The sequence below is a fragment of the Nerophis ophidion genome, linkage group LG05 (genome assembly GCF_033978795.1).
Source record: "Nerophis ophidion isolate RoL-2023_Sa linkage group LG05, RoL_Noph_v1.0, whole genome shotgun sequence".
NCBI classification, from domain to species: Eukaryota; Metazoa; Chordata; class Actinopteri; order Syngnathiformes; family Syngnathidae; genus Nerophis; species Nerophis ophidion.
Window position 1 is genome coordinate 74,474,261 of NC_084615.1, and position 22,288 is coordinate 74,496,548.

At 41.9% G+C, this 22,288-nt stretch overlaps 1 protein-coding gene across 3 annotated transcripts in view; it reads left to right on the top strand.

Annotated features, from left to right (window-relative positions):
- Positions 1–22,288, top strand: part of flt4 (fms related receptor tyrosine kinase 4) — a 313,067-nt gene that overhangs the window by 284,848 nt on the left and 5,931 nt on the right. For 2 of the 3 annotated variants that reach the window (XM_061901973.1, XM_061901976.1), the window contains 10 exons: positions 10–123; positions 3,070–3,158; positions 3,255–3,414; positions 3,498–3,592; positions 6,282–6,404; positions 6,482–6,593; positions 6,802–6,901; positions 13,759–13,864; positions 13,945–14,069; positions 21,138–21,261. In XM_061901973.1, coding sequence (XP_061757957.1) covers positions 10–123; positions 3,070–3,158; positions 3,255–3,414; positions 3,498–3,592; positions 6,282–6,404; positions 6,482–6,593; positions 6,802–6,901; positions 13,759–13,864; positions 13,945–14,069; positions 21,138–21,261 — 1,148 coding nt within the window. The remainder of the gene's footprint in view (positions 1–9; positions 124–3,069; positions 3,159–3,254; positions 3,415–3,497; positions 3,593–6,281; positions 6,405–6,481; positions 6,594–6,801; positions 6,902–13,758; positions 13,865–13,944; positions 14,070–21,137; positions 21,262–22,288) is intronic. The other variant, XM_061901974.1, reaches the window with a different exon arrangement.

Sequence of the window (22,288 nt, forward strand, 5' to 3'; positions counted from 1 at the left end):
TTTCCCCAGAGGGAGCCACAGCCAGCGAACATAAGGCCTTAATGTCCGAGTTAAAGATCCTCATCCACATCGGCAACCATCTGAATGTCGTCAACCTGCTCGGAGCCTGCACCAAAGCAAATGGTCAGGTTGAACGCACCAAATGAGCTTTGTACTGTTTGTGTGTCTGAACAGATGCTCCGTCCTCAGGGGAACTCTAACTTGTCCCTTGGTCACCTCTGCGCAAAATCCCTTTTTTTGAGGGGGCGGGGGAGTTATAGTGTTGTTTCACTGCAATGCAGCTGATGCTTGAAGCCCAAACAACTATGAAATATATATCTTATAAACAAGGGAAAGCAGATTTCACATTAGGGATGTCATTTTTTTTTTTTGTTATTATTATTACTGATGAGGAAAGCAGAAATGACATTTGCATTGCTTTTGAAACTAGATCATATTGTGACTGACAAATAATTGAATTGAAAAACAAAACGGGGAAAGTGGATAAGAGTCTTACACAATTAGTGCTATTTTCCTTTTAAAACTCTCCAAATAGACATAAAAGTGTGTCTTTTTGCAACTCCAAATGTGATTAATAATTATTATAAACAACCCAAAATATTTATTGCTCCATTTTAGGCCACATTGTTTCATTTTTCTATTGGATTCCTAAACCAAAAAGACAAAATTGAATGTGAGTTTTTAGAATAATTTTAGCAATTATTTTCTGTTATGCTCCAAAGAAGAAAATATTAACATTGTTTTGTTATTCTGTGACAGAAACAATTTAAAGTGCATCAATTTGCCTGAAATAAAATTTAAAAAAAACATTTTTTCAAAACAATAAACATGTTTTGACAGACTTAAACCATTTGTTTCTGAGTAATACAGGTAATTAATAATATAATACACCTAATATATAAATAAACTCAATAAATATTCAAATTGATCAGCAACATTAACTTAGGAGCACAATAAATGAAATAATTTAACCTACAAAACAAAATTAATACCACAATTAGTGCTGCTTTTTTAATTTGTCATCAAAATGAGAATTGTGACCAGTAGATGGCAGTCAAACATAAAAAAAAAAGCATAGGCTGCACCGTTTGATATGCTTCAACATATGAGTATTATTATGGTGTGTGTATAAGGTAAGACATATAATCTGGCGTTGTTTCGCAATATTATGCAAAATAAACTTTTCTTACCCTTTGGTACGTGCTGATCTGTATTCGGGATCTGCATAAATCCTGAAAAATTGTGCGTTTCCGCCTTTGTACTCCGTGGAAACTCCGAAGTTGATAAGCTTCTTCTTTTTCTCTATTTTCTTGTTATGGGATATTCATCCTCCTGTTGACATTTTCTAATATAAAGTAATTACTTATATCTGTCAGTAAACTCGCCATGAAAGCGCTAAAACATACCGGTGTAGTGAGTTTACATTATTCACCGGTCGGATAGTTTTTAACGGGACACATTTCTGGAGGAGATGTTGCTCCGTTATTGATTTAAGTAAAGTCTGAATGTCATTAAAACAGTTAGCTTCATCTTTTGACACTTCTTCCACTCCCGTCCTTGCACGCTACACCGCTACAACAAAGATGACGGGGAGAAAACGCCGCCGAAAGGTGAGCCACGGAAATAAGACCACCCAAAAAACGGCGCATCCTGAAGAGACTATCAAAAAGCGTCTTAAAGATGATTTGTAAAACATAATCTATGCAACATTTTGACCAAGGAACCACCATTACGTGTTATGTAGACCACAGGGAAGTGTTTTCGTTGCGGTAAAGAAGGAGCTGAGCCGGAAGGCAAAGCTCTCAATTTACCGGTCGATCTACATTCCCATCCTCACCTATGGTCATGAGCTTTGGGTCATGACCGAAAGGATAAGATCACGGGTACAAGCGGCCGAAATGAGTTTCCTCCGCCGTGTGGCGGGGCTCTCCCTTAGAGATAGGGTGAGAAGCTCTGCCATCCGGGAGGAACTCAAAGTAAAGCCGCTGCTCCTTCACATCGAGAGGAGCCAGATGAGGTGGTTCGGGTATCTGGTCAGGATGCCACCCGAACGCCTCCCTAGGGAGGAGGCCACGGGGAAGACCCAGGACACATTGAAAAGACTATCTATCCCGGCTGGTCTGGGAACGCCTCGGGATCCCCCGGGAAAGAGCGGGACGAAGTGGCTGGGGAGAGGGAAGTCTGGGCTTCCCTGCTTAGGCTGCGGCCCCCGCGACCCGACCTCGGATAAGCGGAAGAGGATGGATGGATGTCTCGCAATATTATGCAAAAGAAACTTTTATTACCTTCTGGAACGTGCTGATCTGTACTTGGGATCTGCATAAATCCTGAAAAATTGTGCGTTTCCGCCTTCGTAGTCCGTGCCGACACCAAAGTTGATAAGATTTTTCTTTTTCTCTATTTTCTTGTTATGGGATATTCATCCTCCTGTTGCCATTTTGTAATATAAATTATTCTAAATTTCTTACTTATATCTGTCAGGTATCTTGTCATGAAAGCGCTAAAACATACCGGTGTAGTGAGTTTACATTATTCACCCAAGGAACTTTAGTTATTGAGTTCCGGTCGGATAGTTTTTCACGGGACACATTTCCGGAGGAGATATTGCTCCGTTATTGATGTAAGTAAAGTCTGAATGTCATTAAAACAGTTAGCTTCATCTTTTGACACTTCTTCCACTCCCATCCTTGCACGCTACACCGCTACAACAAAGATGACGGGGAGAAGACGCCGCCGAAAGGGGAGCCACGGAAATAAGACCGCCCAAAAAACGGCGCATCCTGAAGAGACTATCAAAAAGCGTCTTAAAGATGATTTGTAAAACATAATCCATGCAACATTTTGACCAAGGAACCACCATTACATGTTATGTAGACCACAGGGAAGTGTTTTACGTTTGGCAAAAAACAACATGACTCCTTTAATGCGTCGTATAATCCATTGGGCCTTACATATAGGGTTGCAAAATTAAATAAATAAAAAAATCTTATTGTAGTTTCATGGTGCATTTGTAGATAATATACAGTGGGATGAGAATAATTATTATTATGATCATTTGTGTGTGAACAGGCCCACTGATGGTGATCGTGGAATTCTGCAAGTACGGGAATCTATCCAACTTCCTGCGGGCAAAAAGAGAGTTCTTCCTCCCGTATCGGGTACCTACCCCCCCCCCCCCCCCCCCACCCCCTCTTATTGTTTCCCTTACAAAAAGGCACCGAGGCGTGGTCGGTTTGACCCATTTCTCCTTTTAGGATCGCTCTCCCAAAACTCAGAGCCAGGTGAGACGGATGATGGAAGCCGGCCAAACGGACCAAAGAGCTCGCGTCCAGCACGCCCCTTCCTCGCCGTCCCCCTCCCCGCTCATGCAGGGTCTCCACACGCCATCCTCCGACACGCCCAATCCGGAGAAACGTGAGTTTTCTTTGCAATCGTGTATTTATTCATAGCTCCGACGTGGCTTTCATCTTTTTTTTTCCTCTCTCGCTTTTCTCCAGTGGAGGATTTGTGGAAAACGCCTTTGACCATAGAAGATCTCATTTGCTACAGTTTCCAAGTGGCTCGTGGGATGGAGTTCCTGGCATCCAGAAAGGTTCTTTATTAGAACTGTAGCAATTAGTCCGGGGGCGCTGGTGATTTGTCTCTAGGGGTCTTCTTCACAGGAAGTATTTTGCGGCGCTGATCATTAGGATGTTGAAGAAACACTGATTGCACGTGAACATTATTTTATTCCTGCAGGCTGAAGACAGCCTATTATAACACAAAGCAGGGCCAGGTTTACACAATCTTATCATTCAGTTGTTGGGGATTCTTGTTCAAACCTGGGAGTATTCTAGTATTTCATAAATGCGACAGTCCTATTGTTGCATGGCAGCTGCAGTAATTCATGTCAGACCAGGCCGTTCTACTCCTTCAAAGCCATTTACAAATGTTGTTTACTTCTAGGTTGGAGTGACTTTGCAAGGTTTGAAGCTAAGTTGATAAAATGTACATTAAAAGTAGGTGACCAAAGTACAAACCCCGTTTCCATATGAGTTGGGAAATTGTGTTGGATGTAAATATAAACGGAATACAATGATTTGCAAATCATTTTCAACCCATATTCAGTTGAATATGCTTTTTTTGCAAATAATCATTAACTTTAGAATTTGATGCCAGCAACACGTGACAAAGAAGTTGGGAAAGCTGGCAATAAATACTGATAAAGTTGAGGAATGCTCATCAAACACTTACAGTGGGGCAAAAAAGTATTTAGTCAGCCACCGATTGTGCAAGTTCTCCCACTTAAAATGATGACAGAGGTCTGTAATTTTCATCATAGGTACACTTCAACTGTGAGAGACAGAATGTGGGGGAAAAAATCCAGTAATTCACATTGTAAGAATTGTAAAGATATTATTTGTAAATTATGGTGGAAAATAAGTATTTGGTCAACTATTCAAAGCTCTCACTGATGGAAGGAGCTTTTGGCTCAAAGTCTCACGATACATGGCCCCATTCATTCTTTCCTTAACACGGATCAATCGTCCTGTCCCCTTAGCAGAAAAACAGCCCCAAAGCATGATGTTTCCACCCCCATGCTTCACAGTACGTTTGGTGTTCTTTGGATGCAACTCAGTATTCTTCTTCCTCCAAACACGACGAGTTGAATTTATACCTAAATGGATACATGGATGATACAGTAGAGCAGGGGTGCCCACACTTTTTCTGCCGGCGAGCCCGTTTCAATTGACCAACTCAAGGGGATCTACCTCATTTATATATATCATTTATATTTATTTATTTATTTATTTATGAAAGAGACATTTTTGTAAACAAGTTAAATGTGTTTAATGATAATACAAGCATGTGTAACACTTATAGATGTCTTTCTTTCACGAAGACAAGAATATAAGTTGGTGTATTACCTGATTCTGATGACTTGCATTGATTGGAATCAGACAGTAATGATGATAACGCCCACATTTTCAAATGGAGGAGAAAAAAAGTTGTCCTTTCTGTACAATACCACATGAAAGTGGTTGGTTTTTGGCATCTAATTCATCCAGCTTCCATACACTTTACAAGAAAAACATTGGCGGCAAATTCCGTAGCTTGCTTGATTGACATTCACGGCACCCGAGGGTCTTGTGAGATGACGCTGGCTGCTGCCAGTTCATTATTATGAAAAAATGACAGAGAGGAAGGCGAGAAACACTTTTTATTTCAACAGACTTTCGCGCCGTCCCTTCCGTCAAAACTCTAAAGGCCGATTGCACATTTCCTATCTTCACAATAAAAGCCCTGCTTCATGCTGCCTGCGCTAACAAAATAAGAGTCTCGCTTTCTGAGGGATCGCTTGTGCACGCCAGTTTTCCGAGACTCTGTATTTAGTTAGCGCAGGCAGCATGACTCAGATCACGGGTACGAGCGGCCGAAATGAGTTTCCTCCGCCTTACAGATAGGGTGAGAAGCTCTGTCATCCGGGAGGAACTCAAAGTAAAGCCGCTGCTCCTTCACATCGAGAGGAGCCAGATGAGGTGGTTCGGGCATATGGTCAGGATGCCACCCGAACGCCTCCCTAGGGAGGTGTTTAGGGGCCGTCCAACCGGTAAGAGGCCACGGGGAAGACCCAGGACACGTTGGGAAGACTATGTCTCCCGGCTGGCCTGGGAACGCCTCGGGATCCCCCGGGAAGAGCTAGACAAAGTGGCTGGGGAGAGGAAAGTCTGGGCTTCCCTGCTTAGGCTGCTGCCCCCGCGACCCGACCTTGGATAAGCGGAAGAAGATGGATGGGTTTGAACTCACAAGCTACCAATCTCAGGGCTGTGTTGATATTAATAATAATGACCATTAATAATCGTTATCGGGCCTGGAACAAACTTATTGGTCCGTCTCTATAGTAACGGGAGCTCCAAATAAAGTTCTTCCTAGGGACCCAATTTAGTCAGCTAGCTCCACGTAACGTTGAAAATGCTCAATCCTTGGCGTTTAATTGCCGGCGGCGAGTTCATCAAGCTAAATTTTACATATCAAACAACAGCGCGGCACTGAGCCTTGCAAGCAGACCGTGCATGGCGGCGTCCTTTCAAAGCAGCCGCAGATTTCCGGCAGACAAAGTCCAGTCCCGCATATCAGCGAGCCTTCAAACAGTGTAAAACTAACAGATGATTAAATCCCACGGACACTAACGGGGGGGCCCGCCATGTGTTGTTAAGACAACAGAACAAAGCGCTGTGTACTTTAGTGTGTACACAATCCCAGTGTTGTGATGCATCTGTGGTCCCCGTGTGTATCCACAGTGTATCCACAGAGACCTGGCGGCACGCAACATTCTGCTGTCAGAGAACAACGTGGTGAAGATCTGCGACTTCGGCCTGGCCCGGGACATATACAAAGACCCCGACTACGTCAGGAAAGGCAACGTACGGCCACGTTATCGTAGTAGGAAGGTGCGATTCTCTGCTTTTCTTGAAGCCTCGGTTGTACTGTATCCTCGCAGGCCCGACTGCCTTTGAAGTGGATGGCTCCTGAGAGTATCTTCGACAAAGTCTACACCAGCCAGAGTGATGTGTGGTCCTTCGGAGTGCTCCTCTGGGAAATATTTTCACTCGGTAAAACTTTTTATCAAGACATATCGGATGAGAAGAGAAAGGTTGGACAGAGGGTGTGTGTGTGTGTGTGTGTGTGGGGCGGGGGTCGCGATTGAAGTGTAAATCTGGGTCTCAGAGCAATTGGATCCTGTGTTGGGTTTTCTTTCAAGCCGATTAAATCTTCATGCCTCAATATATTACTTTGTTCTGTCTTCCCTCCTTTGTCCAGGTGCATCTCCCTACCCGGGAGTGCAGATTGATGAAGACTTTTGCAAACGATTAAAAAACGGGGTCAGGATGAGATCGCCCGAGACTGCGTCCCCCGAAATGTAAACGTACAAATACACACTCTTCACTCAAAGTACTTTTTGATAGGATGAAGGGGCATTTCTGTTCGTCATGTATCATTTTTGATATTTTGCGTTTATCCGTGAATACCAACTATTGTGTATTATTCAAACTCACCTAATTCAGCTGGCTAGTTGTTATCAAAAGTACTAAAATCCTTTTTAGCATGAATCTGACAACTAAGTAGGCTAAATACCTTTAAACTTTAATACATGCTCGGATAGGCCGGTATCGGCCAGTATCAATCAATCAATCAATCAATGTTTATTTATATAGCCCTAAATCACAAATGTCTCAAAGGACTGCACAAATCATTACGACTACAACATCCTCGGAAGAACCCACAAAAGGGCAAGGAAAACTCACACCCAGTGGGCAGAGAGAATTCACATCCAGTGGGACGCCAGTGACAATGCTGACTATGAGAAACCTTGGAGAGGACCTCAGATGTGGGCAACCCCCCCCCCTCTAGGGGACCGAAAGCAATGGATGTCGAGCGGGTCTAACATGATACTGTGAAAGTTCAATCCATAGTGGCTCCAACACAGCCGCGAGAGTCCAGTCCACAGGAAACCATCTCAAGCGGAGGCGGATCAGCAGCGTAGAGATGTCCCCAACCGATACAGGCGAGCGGTCCATCCTGGGTCCCGATGAGCGGTCCATCCTGGGTCTCGACTCTGGACAGCCAGTACTTCATCCATGGTCATCGGACCGGACCCCCTCCACAAGGGAGGGGGGGACATAGGAGAAAGAAAAGAAGCGGCAGATCAACTGGTCTAAAAAGGAGGTCTATTTAAAGGCTAGAGTATACAGATGAGTTTTAAGGTGAGACTTAAATGCTTCTACTGAGGTAGCATCTCGAACTGTTACCGGGAGGGCATTCCAGAGTACTGGAGCCCGAACGGAAAACATACCGGCTCGGAACATCCCTAATGTAGACACATACTGGTGTGATCATATGTATAAAGTGTTAATTCAAGGCTAAGGCAAAATATCGAGATATATATAGTGTATCACGATATGGCCTACAAATAGAGATATTAAAACAAGGCCGTATCGCCCAGCCCAAGTTGGAGGATATACTAACCGCTAACCATAAATATCAAAAGTAATGATCAATCAATCAATCAATCAATGTTTACTTATATAGCCCTAAATCACTAGTGTCTCAAAGGGCTGCACAAACCACTACGACATCCTCGGTAGGCCCACATAAGGGCAAGGAAAACTCACACCCAGTGGGACGTCGGTGACAATGATGACTATGAGAACCTTGGAGAGGAGGAAAGCAATGGATGTCGAGCGGGTCTAACATGATACTGTGAAAGTTCAATCCATAATGGATCCAACACAGTCGCGAGAGTCCAGTCCAAAGCGGATCCAACACAGCAGCGAGAGTCCCGTTCACAGCGGAGCCAGCAGGAAACCATCCCAAGCGGAGGCGGATCAGCAGCGCAGAGATGTCCCCAGCCGATACACAGGCGAGCAGTACATGGCCACCGGATCGGACCGGACCCCCTCCACAAGGGAGAGTGGGACATAGGAGAAAAAGAAAAGAAACGGCAGATCAACTGGTCTAAAAAGGGAGTCTATTTAAAGGCTAGAGTATACAAATGAGTTTTAAGGTGAGACTTAAATGCTTCTACTGAGGTGGCATCTCGAACTGTTACCGGGAGGGCATTCCAGAGTACTGGAGCCCGAAATGAAAACGCTCTATAGCCCGCAGACTTTTTTGGGGCTTTAGGAATCACTAATAAGCCGGAGTCCTTTGAACGCAGATTTCTTGCCGGGACATATGGTACAATACAATCGGCAAGATAGGATGGAGCTAGACCGTGTAGTATTTTATACGTAAGTAGTAAAACCTTAAAGTCACATCTTAAGTGCACAGGAAGCCAGATCAGGTGAGCCAGTACAGGCGTAATGTGATCAAACTTTCTTGTTCTTGTCTAAAGTCTACCAGCCGCATTTTGTACCAACTGTAATCTTTTAATGCTAGACATGGGGAGACCCGAAAATAATACGTTACAGTAATCGAGACGAGGCGTAACAAACGCATGGATAATGAAAAGTATATCATTATTAGATCCATACTATAATAGCTAAATTCATATTATCTTTTATCAACATTTTGTTGTTCATATTGTTTACAAACTCAACGAAGAAGTCACTGGACACAGAAGGACTTTAGGAGCACAAACCTTTGCTTTTAATCAGAACCAATAGCAACATATCATTGTGGACTGGACTCTCACCGTTGTGTTAGATCCACTATGGATTAGACTTTCACAATATCATGTTAGACCCGCTCGACATCCATTGCTTTCGGTCGCCTGGGGGGGTTGCCCACATATATAGGTCCTCTCCAAGGTTTCTCAGCCATCATTGTCACTGTCACCGACGTCCCACTGGGTGGGAGTTTTTCCTTGCCCTTATGTGGGCTCTGTACCGAGGATGTCGTTGTGGTTTGTCCAGCCCTTTGAGACACTTGTGATTTAGGGCTATATAAATACACATTGATTGATTGACTGATATTTTCTGGCTGCAAATGATGTTATAATATTAAAGATACTTGGCAGATTGGGAAATGTATTCATGTCCTTGATCTTATCTGATAATCTTCCTGGGTATTCCCAAGTGGTCTCATGCAAAGACCTGCAGTTTCCTGCGGACAATTAGTGGCAACCCACTTCTATACAAACCTGCTTTTGCAAACTGTACTACGGAGCACGATATTCCGAAACTCAGGAGGAGGAACACAAAATCAGTAAAATAAGATTATTATCATTGCCAAGGATCATTCAAATGTATCATTTTATGACAGGCCCAAACTCGGTACGTTTATAGGCACCGGCCAGAGCTTCTCAGTACTACCAGGTTTTGATTCACCTAAAATCAAACTGTGCCATATTTCGGTATGTTTTTTTCCACGTGACATCATGTACGGTTGCAGCCTCTGCACCGGCTCAAGTACTTGGCCGAGAAACGAGCATGCAGCACTCAGGACTGTCACAAGGTAATGCTGAAATTTTCCATGCCAACAATGCAAAAAGAAGGCGCTTTAAATGTACACCATGGCTCCACTTTTCAAAATGCGCCAGCACGATGCGAATTTAAATTAGATTTGCCATAGACAAGTTACCGATTAGCACTTTCAAATGTAATGAAAACAACAACAACTAAAATGTACGTTACAATCAAACAGCTGGTGTGTACTGACCAATACTTACAGTGTGACCACTCTGTAGGGTGTAACCAAAGACAGGACTGTCAAATTCAACTTCATGGCAAAGTATACTTCTTGCTAAGGCAACACACCATCGTCAATACACTGCCATCTAATGTCTGGGAATTGCAATTGCATGCAAAGTCTACTATACAAATATAGCACGGTATTTGCAAATGAGACACAGAAGTCTAAAAAAACAAGGTAACAGCTGCACAGCACAACTCAGTGTTAAATAAGAGATTTTTTTGATTTTTTTTTTAATAACAAATATTAAATTTTAACACACCAGAAATTGATACCCTTGAGTACCGCAATCGATTCCCAAGTATCGGAAATTGATACCATTTAGACTCAAATGTGAAAAGTACCCATCCCTACTTCTGTAATCCATGTCAACTTAACATTTACAACATTGGATATGTTGCATCGAAAACAGGCATTCATAACTTTGGATAAGGAAAAAAATAATAATACAGTACTTGCAAATGAGACACAGAAGTGTAAGAAAACAAGGTAACAGCTGCACAGCACAACTCAGTGTTAAATAATATTTGTTATTTAAGAAAAAAAAAAAATCTCTTAACAAATTCGAACACACCAGAAACTGATACCCTGGAGTAGCGCGATCGATTCCCAAGTATCGGAAATTGGTACCATATCGACTCAGATGTGAAAAGTACCCATCCCTACTTCTGTAATCCATGTCAACTTAACATTTACAACATTGGATATGTTGCATCGAAAACAGGCATTAATAACTTTAGATAAGGAAAAAAAAATAATAATAATACAGTACTTGCAAATGAGACACAGAAGTCTAAGAAAACAAGGTAGCAGCTGCACAGCACAACTCAGTGTTAAATAAGAGATTTTTTAGATTTTTTTTTTTTAATAACAAATATTAAATTTGAACACACCAGAAATTGATACCCTTGAGTAGCGCGATCGATTCCCAAGTATCGGAAATTGGTACCATATCGACTCAGATGTGAAAAGTACCCATCCCTACTTCTGTAATCCATGTCAACTTAACATTTACAACATTGGATATGTTGCATCGAAAACAGGCATTCATAAGTTTAGATAAGGAAAAAAATAATAGTACAGTACTTGCAAATGAGACACAGAAGTGTAAGAAAACAAGGTAACAGCTGCACAGCACAACTCAGTGTTAAATAATATTTGTTATTTAAGAAAAAAAAAAATCTCTTAACAAATTCGAACACACCAGAAATTGATACCCTGGAGTAGCGCGATCGATTCCCAAGTATCGGAAATTGGTACCATATCGACTCAAATGTGAAAAGTACCCATCCCTACTTCTGTAATCCATTTCAATTTAACATTTACAACATTGGATATGTTGCATCGAAAACAGGCATTAATAACTTTAGATAAGGAAAAAAATAATAATAAATAATACAGTACTTGCAAATGAGACACAGAAGTGTAAGAAGGCAAGGTAACAGCTGCACAGCACAGCTCACTGTTAAATAATATTTGTTATTTAAGAAAAAAAAAATCTCTTAACAAATTCGAACACACCAGAAACTGATACCCTTGAGTAGCGCGATCGATTCCCAAGTATCGGAAATTGATACCATATCGACTCAGATGTGAAAAGTACCCATCCCTACTTCTGTAATCCATGACAACTTAACATTTACAACATTGGATATGTTGCATCGAAAACAGGCATTAATAACTTTAGATAAGGAAAAAAAAATAATAATAATACAGTACTTGCAAATGAGACACAGAAGTCTAAGAAAACAAGGTAACAGCTGCACAGCACAACTCAGTGTTAAATAAGAGATTTTTTAGATTTTTTTTTTTAATAACAAATATTAAATTTGAACACACCAGAAATTGATACCCTTGAGTAGCGCGATCGATTCCCAAGTATCGGAAATTGGTACCATATCGACTCAGATGTGAAAAGTACCCATCCCTACTTCTGTAATCTATTTCAACTTAACATTTACAACATTGGATATGTTGCATCGAAAACAGGCATTCATAAGTTTAGATAAGGAAAAAAATAATAGTACAGTACTTGCAAATGAGACACAGAAGTGTAAGAAAACAAGGTAACAGCTGCACAGCACAACTCAGTGTTAAATAATATTTGTTATTTAAGAAAAAAAAATATCTCTTAACAAATTCGAACACACCAGAAATTGATACCCTTGAGTAGCGCGATCGATTCCCAAGTATCGGAAATTGATACCATATTGACTCAAATGTGAAAAGTACCCATCCCTACTTCTGTAATCCATGTCAACTTAACATTTACAACATTGGATATGTTGCATCAAAAACAGGCATTCATAACTTTAGATAAGGAAAACAATAATAATAAATAATACAATACTTGCAAATGAGACACAAAAGTGTAAGAAGGCAAGGTAGCAGCTGCACAGCACAGCTCACTGTTAAATAATTTTAAAAAATGTTTTTTTTTAATTTTTATTAATATTAACACATTTGAACACACCAAACATTGATTAACGTGGACCCCGACTTAAACAAGTTGAAAAACGTATTCGGGTGTTACCATTTAGTGGTCAATCGTACGGAATATGTACTGAACTGTGCCATATACTAATAAAAGTTTCAATCAATCAATCAAACCAAAAATTGGTACCCTTGGGTACGGTTATCCCAAGTAGTGAAGTGAATTATATTTATATAGCGCTTTTCTCTAGTGACTCAAAGCGCTTTACATAGTGAAACCCAATATTTAAATTCCATTTAAACCAGTGTGGGTGGCACCGGGAGCAGGTGGGTAAAGTGTCTTGCCCAAGGACACGACGGCAGTGACTAGGATGGCGGAAGCGGGAATCGAACCTGCAACCCTCAAGTTGCTGGCACCATACAGACTCAGATGTGAAACTACTCATCCCTACTTCTGTAATCCATGTCAACATTTAGAACATTGAACATGCTGCCTCAAAAAAGGGGCATAAATAACTTTGGATAGGGGGAAAAAAAAATATTATTGTTGTAAATATTTATTATTGTTGTGAATATTTCTCTACCAACCGGTTTAGCTCGGTTGGTAGAGCGGCCGTGCCAGCAACTTGAGGGTTGCAGGTTCGATTCCCGCTTCCGCCATCCTAGTAACTGCCGTTGTGTCCTTGGGCAAGGCACTTTACCCACCTGCTCCCAGTGCCACCCACACTGGTTTGAATGTAACTTGGATATTGGGTTTCACTATGTAAAGCGCTTTGAGTCACTAGAGAAAAAGCGCTATATAAATATAATTCACTTCACTTTACACAACTTATTACAATCTTTTTCCACTTTGTGTCATTTCATCTGAAGAAAAAAAAAAACACTTCTATAAACACAATAAAATACAAAAAGCACTCATTTCAGAATGGTATTGTTATCCATTGACCAACATGCTTATTATTGTGCTTGCAGTTTGCACCCTACTAAAAGTGTTTTCCCGCTCAATTAGGTACCCTAAATAGTAGTAGCGCCTCAGTGGAATGGGGCACACACTATATATATTCTTGACACTTTGTTTAATGAGTCATCAATCCTAGAGATTTTTTGTTTAAGGCCGATGCTATTTGTGACTGTGCTGCCCTCTGCTGGTAGATATGGCATCATGTTGGCGTGCTGGCATGGGGAGCCCAAACAGAGGCCCACTTTCCCGGCCCTGGTGCAAATCCTGGGAGATCTGCTGCAGGACAACAGTCTACCTGTGAGGCTTCATTTGCTACAAGAACAACTCTATCTAAAATGTTTTTTTTTAATAAATCAACAAAATATTCCTGCCTTCAGGACGGGAAGGAGTACGTCCCCCTGAATCAGTCGCAGAGCTCAGAGGATGACGGCTTCTCACAAGCCTCATCACGCCCTCCGTCTGAGGAGGAACTGAGGCTCGCCTGCAAGACTCTGCCAGCTAGGTACCCCTTGCAACGTTACAGGCTGACTTGAGGTCCTCCGCCATTGTCTAAAGCAGGGGTAGGGAACCTATGGCTCTAGAGCCAGATGTGGCTCTTTTGAGGACTGCATCTGGCTCTCGGATAAATCTGAGCTGACATTGCTTAACAGGATAAGTAATGAATAATTCCACTTGTAATCACAGTGTTAAAAACAACGTTCAAAATAAACATTCTCATGCATTTTTATGTTCAAGAAGTTGCGTTAATGGTAAGAAGTAATTTATTTATTATTGGTTAGTGTGGGGTTTGGCCTCCTTGGGGTTCTTCAGACCACCAAGAGCCTGTTTTAGGGTTCCAATATTCCCATCCATCCATTTTCTACCTCTTATTCCCTTTCGGGGTCGCGGGGGGTGCCGGCGCCTATCTCAGCTACAATCGGGCGGAAGTCGGGGTACACCCTGGACAAGTGGCCACCTCATCGCAGGGCCAACACAGATAGACAGACAACATTCACACAGTAGGGCCAATTTAGTGTTGCCAATCAACCTATCCCCAGGTGCATGTCTTTGGAAGTGGGAGGAAGCCGGAGTACCCGGAGGGAACCCACGCATTCACGGGGAGAACATGCAAACTCCACACAGAAAGATCCCGATCCTGGATTTGAACCCAGGACTGCAGGAACTTTGTATTGTGAGGCAGACGCACTAACCCCTCTGCCACCGTGAAGCCCGGTTCCAATATTGTTTTATTTTATTTTTCTCTCAGTTGCTTTCCAGCAATTGTCTTTTTCTCTTTCGTCCTCACTCGCGCTCTGGCTCCTGCCCCAACCCTGTCTCTCCTCCTGGCTGCTGCTTATAACAGAGCGACAGGTGATTAGATAAAAAGGCCCAGGTGGCCCGTCTACGCACTTGTCGTTGATTTCGAAGCCGGTCCTGGCAACATCCCGCTTTGCTGCAGGCCCGCAGTCCACGCCCCCTCCGCAGTTAGCTTCAGAATATCAATGTTATTACAAAGAATAAGAGACTTATTATAGTCTGGAAATGTTGGTCTTACTTAAAAAATGCAGTGTTAAAAAAAATATTATATTGCTCTTAGGGAAATACATATTAAAATATTTGGCTTCTTGGCTCTCGCAGCCAAAAAGGTTCCCGACCCCTGGTCTAGTGCTTTAAGAACAGACCTGGGCAAATTAAGGCCCGGGAGCAACATGAGGCCATTTAAGCTTTTCAATCTGGTCCGCCGGACATTCCCAAATCTTTTTTTTTTTTTTTTAGCTTTAAGATGGAAACAGTGATGTTTTCAAATGACCGTAAGTCTTGAACTATACAACGCATTTCAATAATTGGAATCTGCGCTTTTGCATGATATACAAACCCCGTTTTAATATTAGACTTAGACAAACTTTAATGATCCACAAGGGAAATTGTTCCATGAGTTGGGAAATTGTGTTGGATGTAAATATAAACGGAATACAATGATTTGCAAATCATTTTCAACCCATATTCAGTTGAATATGCTACAAAGACAACATATTTGATGTTCAAACTGATAAACATTTTTTTTTTGTTGCAAATAATCATTAACTTTAGAATTTGATGCCAGCAACACGCGACAAAGAAGTTGGGAAAGGTGGCAATAAATACTGATAAAATTGAGGAATGCTCATCAAACACTTATATGGAACATCCCACAGGTGTGCAGGCTAATTGGGAACAGGTGGGTGCCATGATTGGGTATAAAAGCAGCTTCCATGAAATGCTAATGAATTCACAAACAAGGATGGAGTGAGGGTCACCACTTTGTAAGCAAATTGTCGAACAGTTTTAGAACATTTCTCAACGAGCTATTGCAAGGAATTTAGGGATTTTACCATCTACGGTCCGTAAAATCATCAAAAAGTTCAGAGAATCTAGAGAAATCACAGCACGTAAGCAATGATATTACGGACTTTTGATCTCTAATGCGGTACTGCATCAAAAACCGACATAGGTGTAAAGGATATCACCACATGAGCTCAGGAACACTTCATAAAACCACTGTCAGTAACTACAGTTGGTCCCTACATCTGTAAGTGCAAGTTAAAACTCTACTATGCAAAGCCAAACCCATTTATCAACAATATCCTGAAACCCCGCCGGCTTGGCTGGGCCCGAACTCATCTAAGATGGACTGATGCAAAGTGGAAAAGTGTTCTGTGGTCTGACGAGTCCACATTTCAAATCATATTTGGAAACAGAGGACGTGGTGTCCTCCGGAACAAAGAGGAAAAATAACCATTCAGATTGTTATAGGCGCAAAGTTCAAAAGCCAGCATCTGTGATGGTATGGGGGTGCATTAGTGCCCAAGGCATGGGTAACTTACACATCTGTGAAGGCACCATTAATGCTAAAAGGTACATACAGGTTTTGGAACAACATATGTTGTCATCCAAGCAACGTTATCATGGACGCCACTGCTTATTTCAGCAAGACAAGTGTTACAACCGCGTGGCTTCTTAAAAAAAGAGAGCGGTACTTTCTTGGCTTGCCTGCAGTCCAGACCTGTCCCCCATCGAAAATGTGTGGTGCATTATGAAGCGTAAAATATGACAGCGGAGACCCCGGACTGTTGAACGACTGAAGCTCTACATCAGGGGTGGGCATTACGTCGATCGCGGTCGACTGGTCGATCTCGGAGGGTGTGTCAGTCGATCTCAAACCAGGCATTAAAAAATAGACATAAAAATGAGCAATCATCAATCATACCAAGACTTCACTTTCGTCAGTTGTTTGACATTCTCGGCACCCGAGGATCTTGTGAGATGACGCTGGCTGCTGCGAGCTCATATTTAAGAAAAAAATCACTAACAGGGCGGACGCAGAGAAACACATTTTATTTCTAGAGACTCCGTACCTACTGTCAAAACTCTAAAGACCGACTGCACGGTTCCTGTCTTCACCATAAAAGACCTGTTTCATCCTGCCTGTGCTAACAAAATAAGAGTCTCAGAAAGCTAGCGTGCACAAGCTAACAAGCTACGGAGTTTGATGCCAATGTATTTCTCCCCCGCCCTCAGCGACCGCTTTCTCACTTGCTTGCCCACCCGCACACTCACTGACGTCACTCACCTGCTGCCAGACATTAAAGGGCCACACACATATGCTACTCTCATAACAAAGTGTTTAAAAACGAGTATGCAAGTTGGACAAATGAGATGCCAAATCCAACCACTTTCATGTGGTATTGGACAGAAAGGAGGACTTTTTTTTTCCTCCATTTGAAAATGCGGACGTTATCAGCACCACTGTCTAATTCCAATCAATGCAAGTCATCAGAATCAGGTAATACACCAACTTATATTCTTGTCTTCATGAAAGAAAGGAATCTATGTGTGTTAAACATGCTTGTATTATCATTAAACACCATTAACTTGTTTACAAAAATGTCTCTTTCATAAATAAATAAATTATAAATAGGAATGAGGTAGATCTCCTCGACTTGGTCAATTGAAAAGTAGCTCGCCTGCAGAAAAAGTGTGAGCACCCCTGCTCTACATAAAACAAGAATGGGAAAGAATTCCACTTTCAAAGCTTAAACAATTAGTTTCCTCAATTCCCAAACGTTTGAGTGTTGTTAAATGAAAAGGTGATGTGACACAGTGGTGAACATGCCCTTTCCCAACTACTTTGGCACGTGTTGCAGCCATGAAATTGTAAGTTTATTATTATTTGCAAAAAAAAAAAACAGTTTATGAGTTTAGTTTATGAGTTTGAACATCAAATATCTTGTCTTTGTAGTGCATTCAACTGAATATGGGTTGAAAAGGATTTGCAAATCATTGTATTCCGTTTATATTTACATCTAACACAATTTCCCAACTCATGTGGAAACGGGGTTTGTACTGGTTACTATGGTAATCTACATCACAGCAGCTCAGACGAGGCACCAAGCCTAAAATGCGGGTGTCAGGGACAGACCTGGAAGGAGATTTTTACAAGAAAGTTCTAAAGCTTAGTGATATATCAGATAGATTGTAGATGGATTTTTTTTTTTACCCTTCGCGTTCATATTTCGCCGTGTTTGTTGCATTTTTGTTGCGTTTCGCTTGATCGTAAAATATCTCGATCGAGAGGGTGGGTGGTGTTCATACACGGTATTGACAAAAGTTTTTGGCCACCTGCCTTGACTCACATATGAACTTAAAGTGCCATCCCATTCCTAACCCACAGGGTTCAATTTGATGTTGGTCCACTTTTTGCAGCTATAACAGCTTCAAGGTTGAGGAGTGTGTTTATAGGAATGTTCCACCATTCTTCCAAAAGCGCATTGGTGAGGTCACACACTGATGTTGGTGGAGAAGACCTGGCTCTCAGTCGCCGTTCTAATTCATCCCAAAGGTGTTCTATCGGGTTCAGCTCAGGACTCTGTCAGACTCTGTCTTTATGGACCTTGTCATGTTGGAAGAGGAAGGGGCCTGCTCCAAAATGTTTCCACAAGGTTGGGAGCATGGAATTGTCCAAAATGTGTTGGTATCCTGGATCATTCAAAGTTCCTTCCACTGGAGCCCAGCTCCCGAAAAAACATCATTTTGATCATTTGGACGGGTGGCTAAATACTTTAGTCAATATAGTGTATGTTGTCAATATTCAGTGTTTTATCGTTCGTAGATGATATTGTAAATCCCACATTTTTTATTTTCATGTACATTCTGGGTGTTTCATTCAGTAAAAAAAAAATTCAAATTCCATTTTTTAAGGTGGTCTGTCATAACGTTTTTAGCATTCAATCAGACATTATTGTGAGGTTTTGTATTAGTGTTCCTAGAAATAGGACCCAAGCACACATACTGTTCAGCGGATTTTAACAGCGTTTCATAGATAAATACAGTGGGGCAAAAAAGTATTTAGTCAGCCACCGATTGTGCAAGTTCTCCCACTTAAAATGATGACAGAGGTCTGTAATTTTCATCATAGGTACACTTCAACTGTGAGAGACAGAATGTGAAAAAAAATTCCAGGAATTCACATTGTAGGAATTTTAAAGAATTTATTTGTAAATTATGGTGGAAAATAAGTATTTGGTCAACCATTCAAAGCTCTCACTGATGGAAGGAGGTTTTGGCTCAAAATCTCACGATACATGGCCCCATTCATTCTTTCCTTAACACGGATCAATCATCCTGTCCCCTTAGCAGAAAAACAGCCCCAAAGCATGATGTTTCCACCCCCATGCTTCACAGTAGGTATGGTGTTCTTGGGTTGCAACTCAGTATTCTTCGTCCTCCAAACACGACGAGTTGAGTTTATACCAAACAGTTCTATATTGGTTTCATCTGACCACTTGACGTTCTCTTTATGGGGCGGCATGGCGTAGTGGGTAGAGCGGCCGTGCCAGAAACCTGAGGGTTGCAGGTTTGCTTCCCACCTATTGACATCAAAGTCGCTGCCGTTGTGTCCTTGGGCAGGACACTTCACCCTTTGCCCCCGGTGCCGCTCACACTGGTGAATGAATGATTGGTGGTGGTCGGAGGGGCCGTAGGCGCAAACTGGCAGCCACGCTTCCGTCAGTCCACCCCAGGGCAGCTGTGGCTACAGATGTAGCTTACCACCACCAGGTGTGAATGAATGATGGGTTCCCACTTCTCTGTGAGCGCTTTGAGTATCTAACAATAGAAAAGCGCGATATAAATCTAATCCATTATTATTATTATTATTATTCTCACAATCCTCTGCTGTATCATCCATGTATCCATTTTGGTATAAACTCAACTCGTCGTGTTTGGAGGAAAAGGAATACTGAGTTGCAACCCAAGAACACCATACCTACTGTGAAGCATGGGGGTGGAAACATCATGCTTTGGGGCTGTTTTTCTGCTAAGGAGACAGGACGATTGATCCGTGTTAAGGAAAGAATGAATGGGGCCATGTATCGTGAGATTTTGAGCCAAAACCTCCTTCCATCAGTGAGAGCTTTGAATGGTTGACCAAATACTCATTTTCCACCATAATTTACCAATAAATTCTTTAAAATTCCTACAATGTGAATTCCTGGATTTTGTTCCACATTCTGTCTCTCACAGTTGAAGTGTACCTATGATGAAAATTACAGACCTCTGTCATCATTTTAAGTGGGAGAACTTGCACAATCGGTGGCTGACTAAATACTTGTTTGCACCACTGTATGCAGTATTTAGTAATCATGGCATTTCTGTCAAAAACATCTTTATTTTTTTAATATTAAAACTGAAATACAGTGGGGCAAAAAAGTATTTAGTCGGCCACCGATTATGCAAGTTCTCCCACTTAAAATGATGACAGAGGTCTGTAATTTTCATCATAAAACAGCCCCAAAGCATGATGTTTCCACCCTCATGTTTCACAGTAGTTATGGTGTTCTTGGGATGCAACTCAGTATTCTTCTTCCTCCAAACACGACGAGTTGAGTTTATACCAAAAAGTTCTATTTTGGTTTCATCTGACCACATGACATTCTCCCAATCCTCTGCTGTATCATCCATGTATCCATTTTGGTATAAACTCAACTCATCGTGTTTGGAGGAAGAAGAATACTGAGTTGCATCCCAAGAACACCATACCTACTGTGAAGCATGGGGGTGGAAACATCATGCTTTGGGGCTGTTTTTCTGCTAAGGGGACAGGACGATAGATCTGTGTTAAGGAAAGAATGAATGGGGCCATGTATCGTGAGATTTTGAGCCAAAACCTTCCATCAGTAATAAGAGCTTTGAATGGTTGACCAAATACTTATTTTCCACCATAATTTACAAATAAATTCTTTAAAATTCCTACAATGTGAATTCCTGGATTTTTTTTTCACATTCTGTCTCTCACAGTTGAAGTGTACCTATGATGAAAATTACAGACCTCTGTCATCATAGATAGATAGGTAGACAGACAGACAGAATGACAGACATCAAAGACATTTTTATTTCTCAAAATTTGCCCCACCGAGTCAAAATGATTTCCCAGGCCTGTTTTAGAAGGCGGTAGACTACATGCCAGTCACAGTGTGCTTCTCTTCATCACTACCTGTACATCACAATTCAGTTCATCATATTCCATTTGCTAAAATCTGACCTTCCTCATCAGCAGGTACTATAACTGCCTGCCCTTTGGCGGGGGTGTGTTTGTGGGACCTTCAAAGACATGCCAGCCCACAGTGAAGACATTTGAAGAGCTGCCCTTAGAGATTCACCCTCAAACGAACACTCAAGTAAGCGCTTTCAATGATATTATTAGCGATTCTACAAGGCCAGAGACTACGCCGGTCTCCTCGGACCTGGTTCACATAATCACTCCAAGGTAAAGGCGATAAAGTCAGCTGATTTTTTTTTTTTTAATGATGTGATAAATGAGTCGGGTGGGAGACGCTCTAGCTCACCCATGAATTTAAACATATAGGTCGGGGGTCGGCAACCCGCGGCTCTTTAGCTACGCCCTAGTGACTCTCTGGAGCTTTTTCAAAAATGTACGAAAAATGGAAAAAAATGAAGAAAAAAATATTTTTTTTGTTTTAATATGGTTTCTGCAGGAGGACAAACATGACACAAACCTCCCTAATTGTTATAAAGCACACTGTTTACATTAAACATGCTTCACTGATTTGAGTATTTGGCGAGCGCCGTTTTGTCCTACTAATTTTGGCGGTCCTGGAACGCACCGTGGTTTGTTTACGTGTACAACTTTCTCCGACTTTCTAGGACGTGTTTTATGCCACTTCTTTTTCCGTCTCATTTTGTCCACCAAACTTTTAACGTTGTGCGTGAATGCACAAAAGGTGAGTTTTGTTGATGTTACTGTCTTCAATCAATCAATCAATGTTTATTTATATAGCCCCAAATCACAAATGTCTCAAAGGACTGCACAAATCATTACGACTACAACATCCTCGGAAGAACCCACAAAAGGGCAAGGAAAACTCACACCCAGTGGGCAGGGAGAATTCACATCCAGTGGGACGCCAGTGACAATGCTGACTATGAGAAACCTTGGAGAGGACCTCCGATGTGGGCAACCCCCCCCTTCTAGGGGACCGAAAGCAATGGATGTCGAGCGGGTCTAACATGATACTGTGAAAGTTCAATCCATAGTGGCTCCAACACAGCCGCGAGAGTTCAGTTCAAAGCGGATCCAAGACAGCAGCGAGAGTCCCGTCCACAGGAAACCATCTCAAGCGGAGGCGGATCAGCAGTGTAGAGATGTCCCCAATCGATACAGGCAAGCGGTCCATCCTGGGTCCC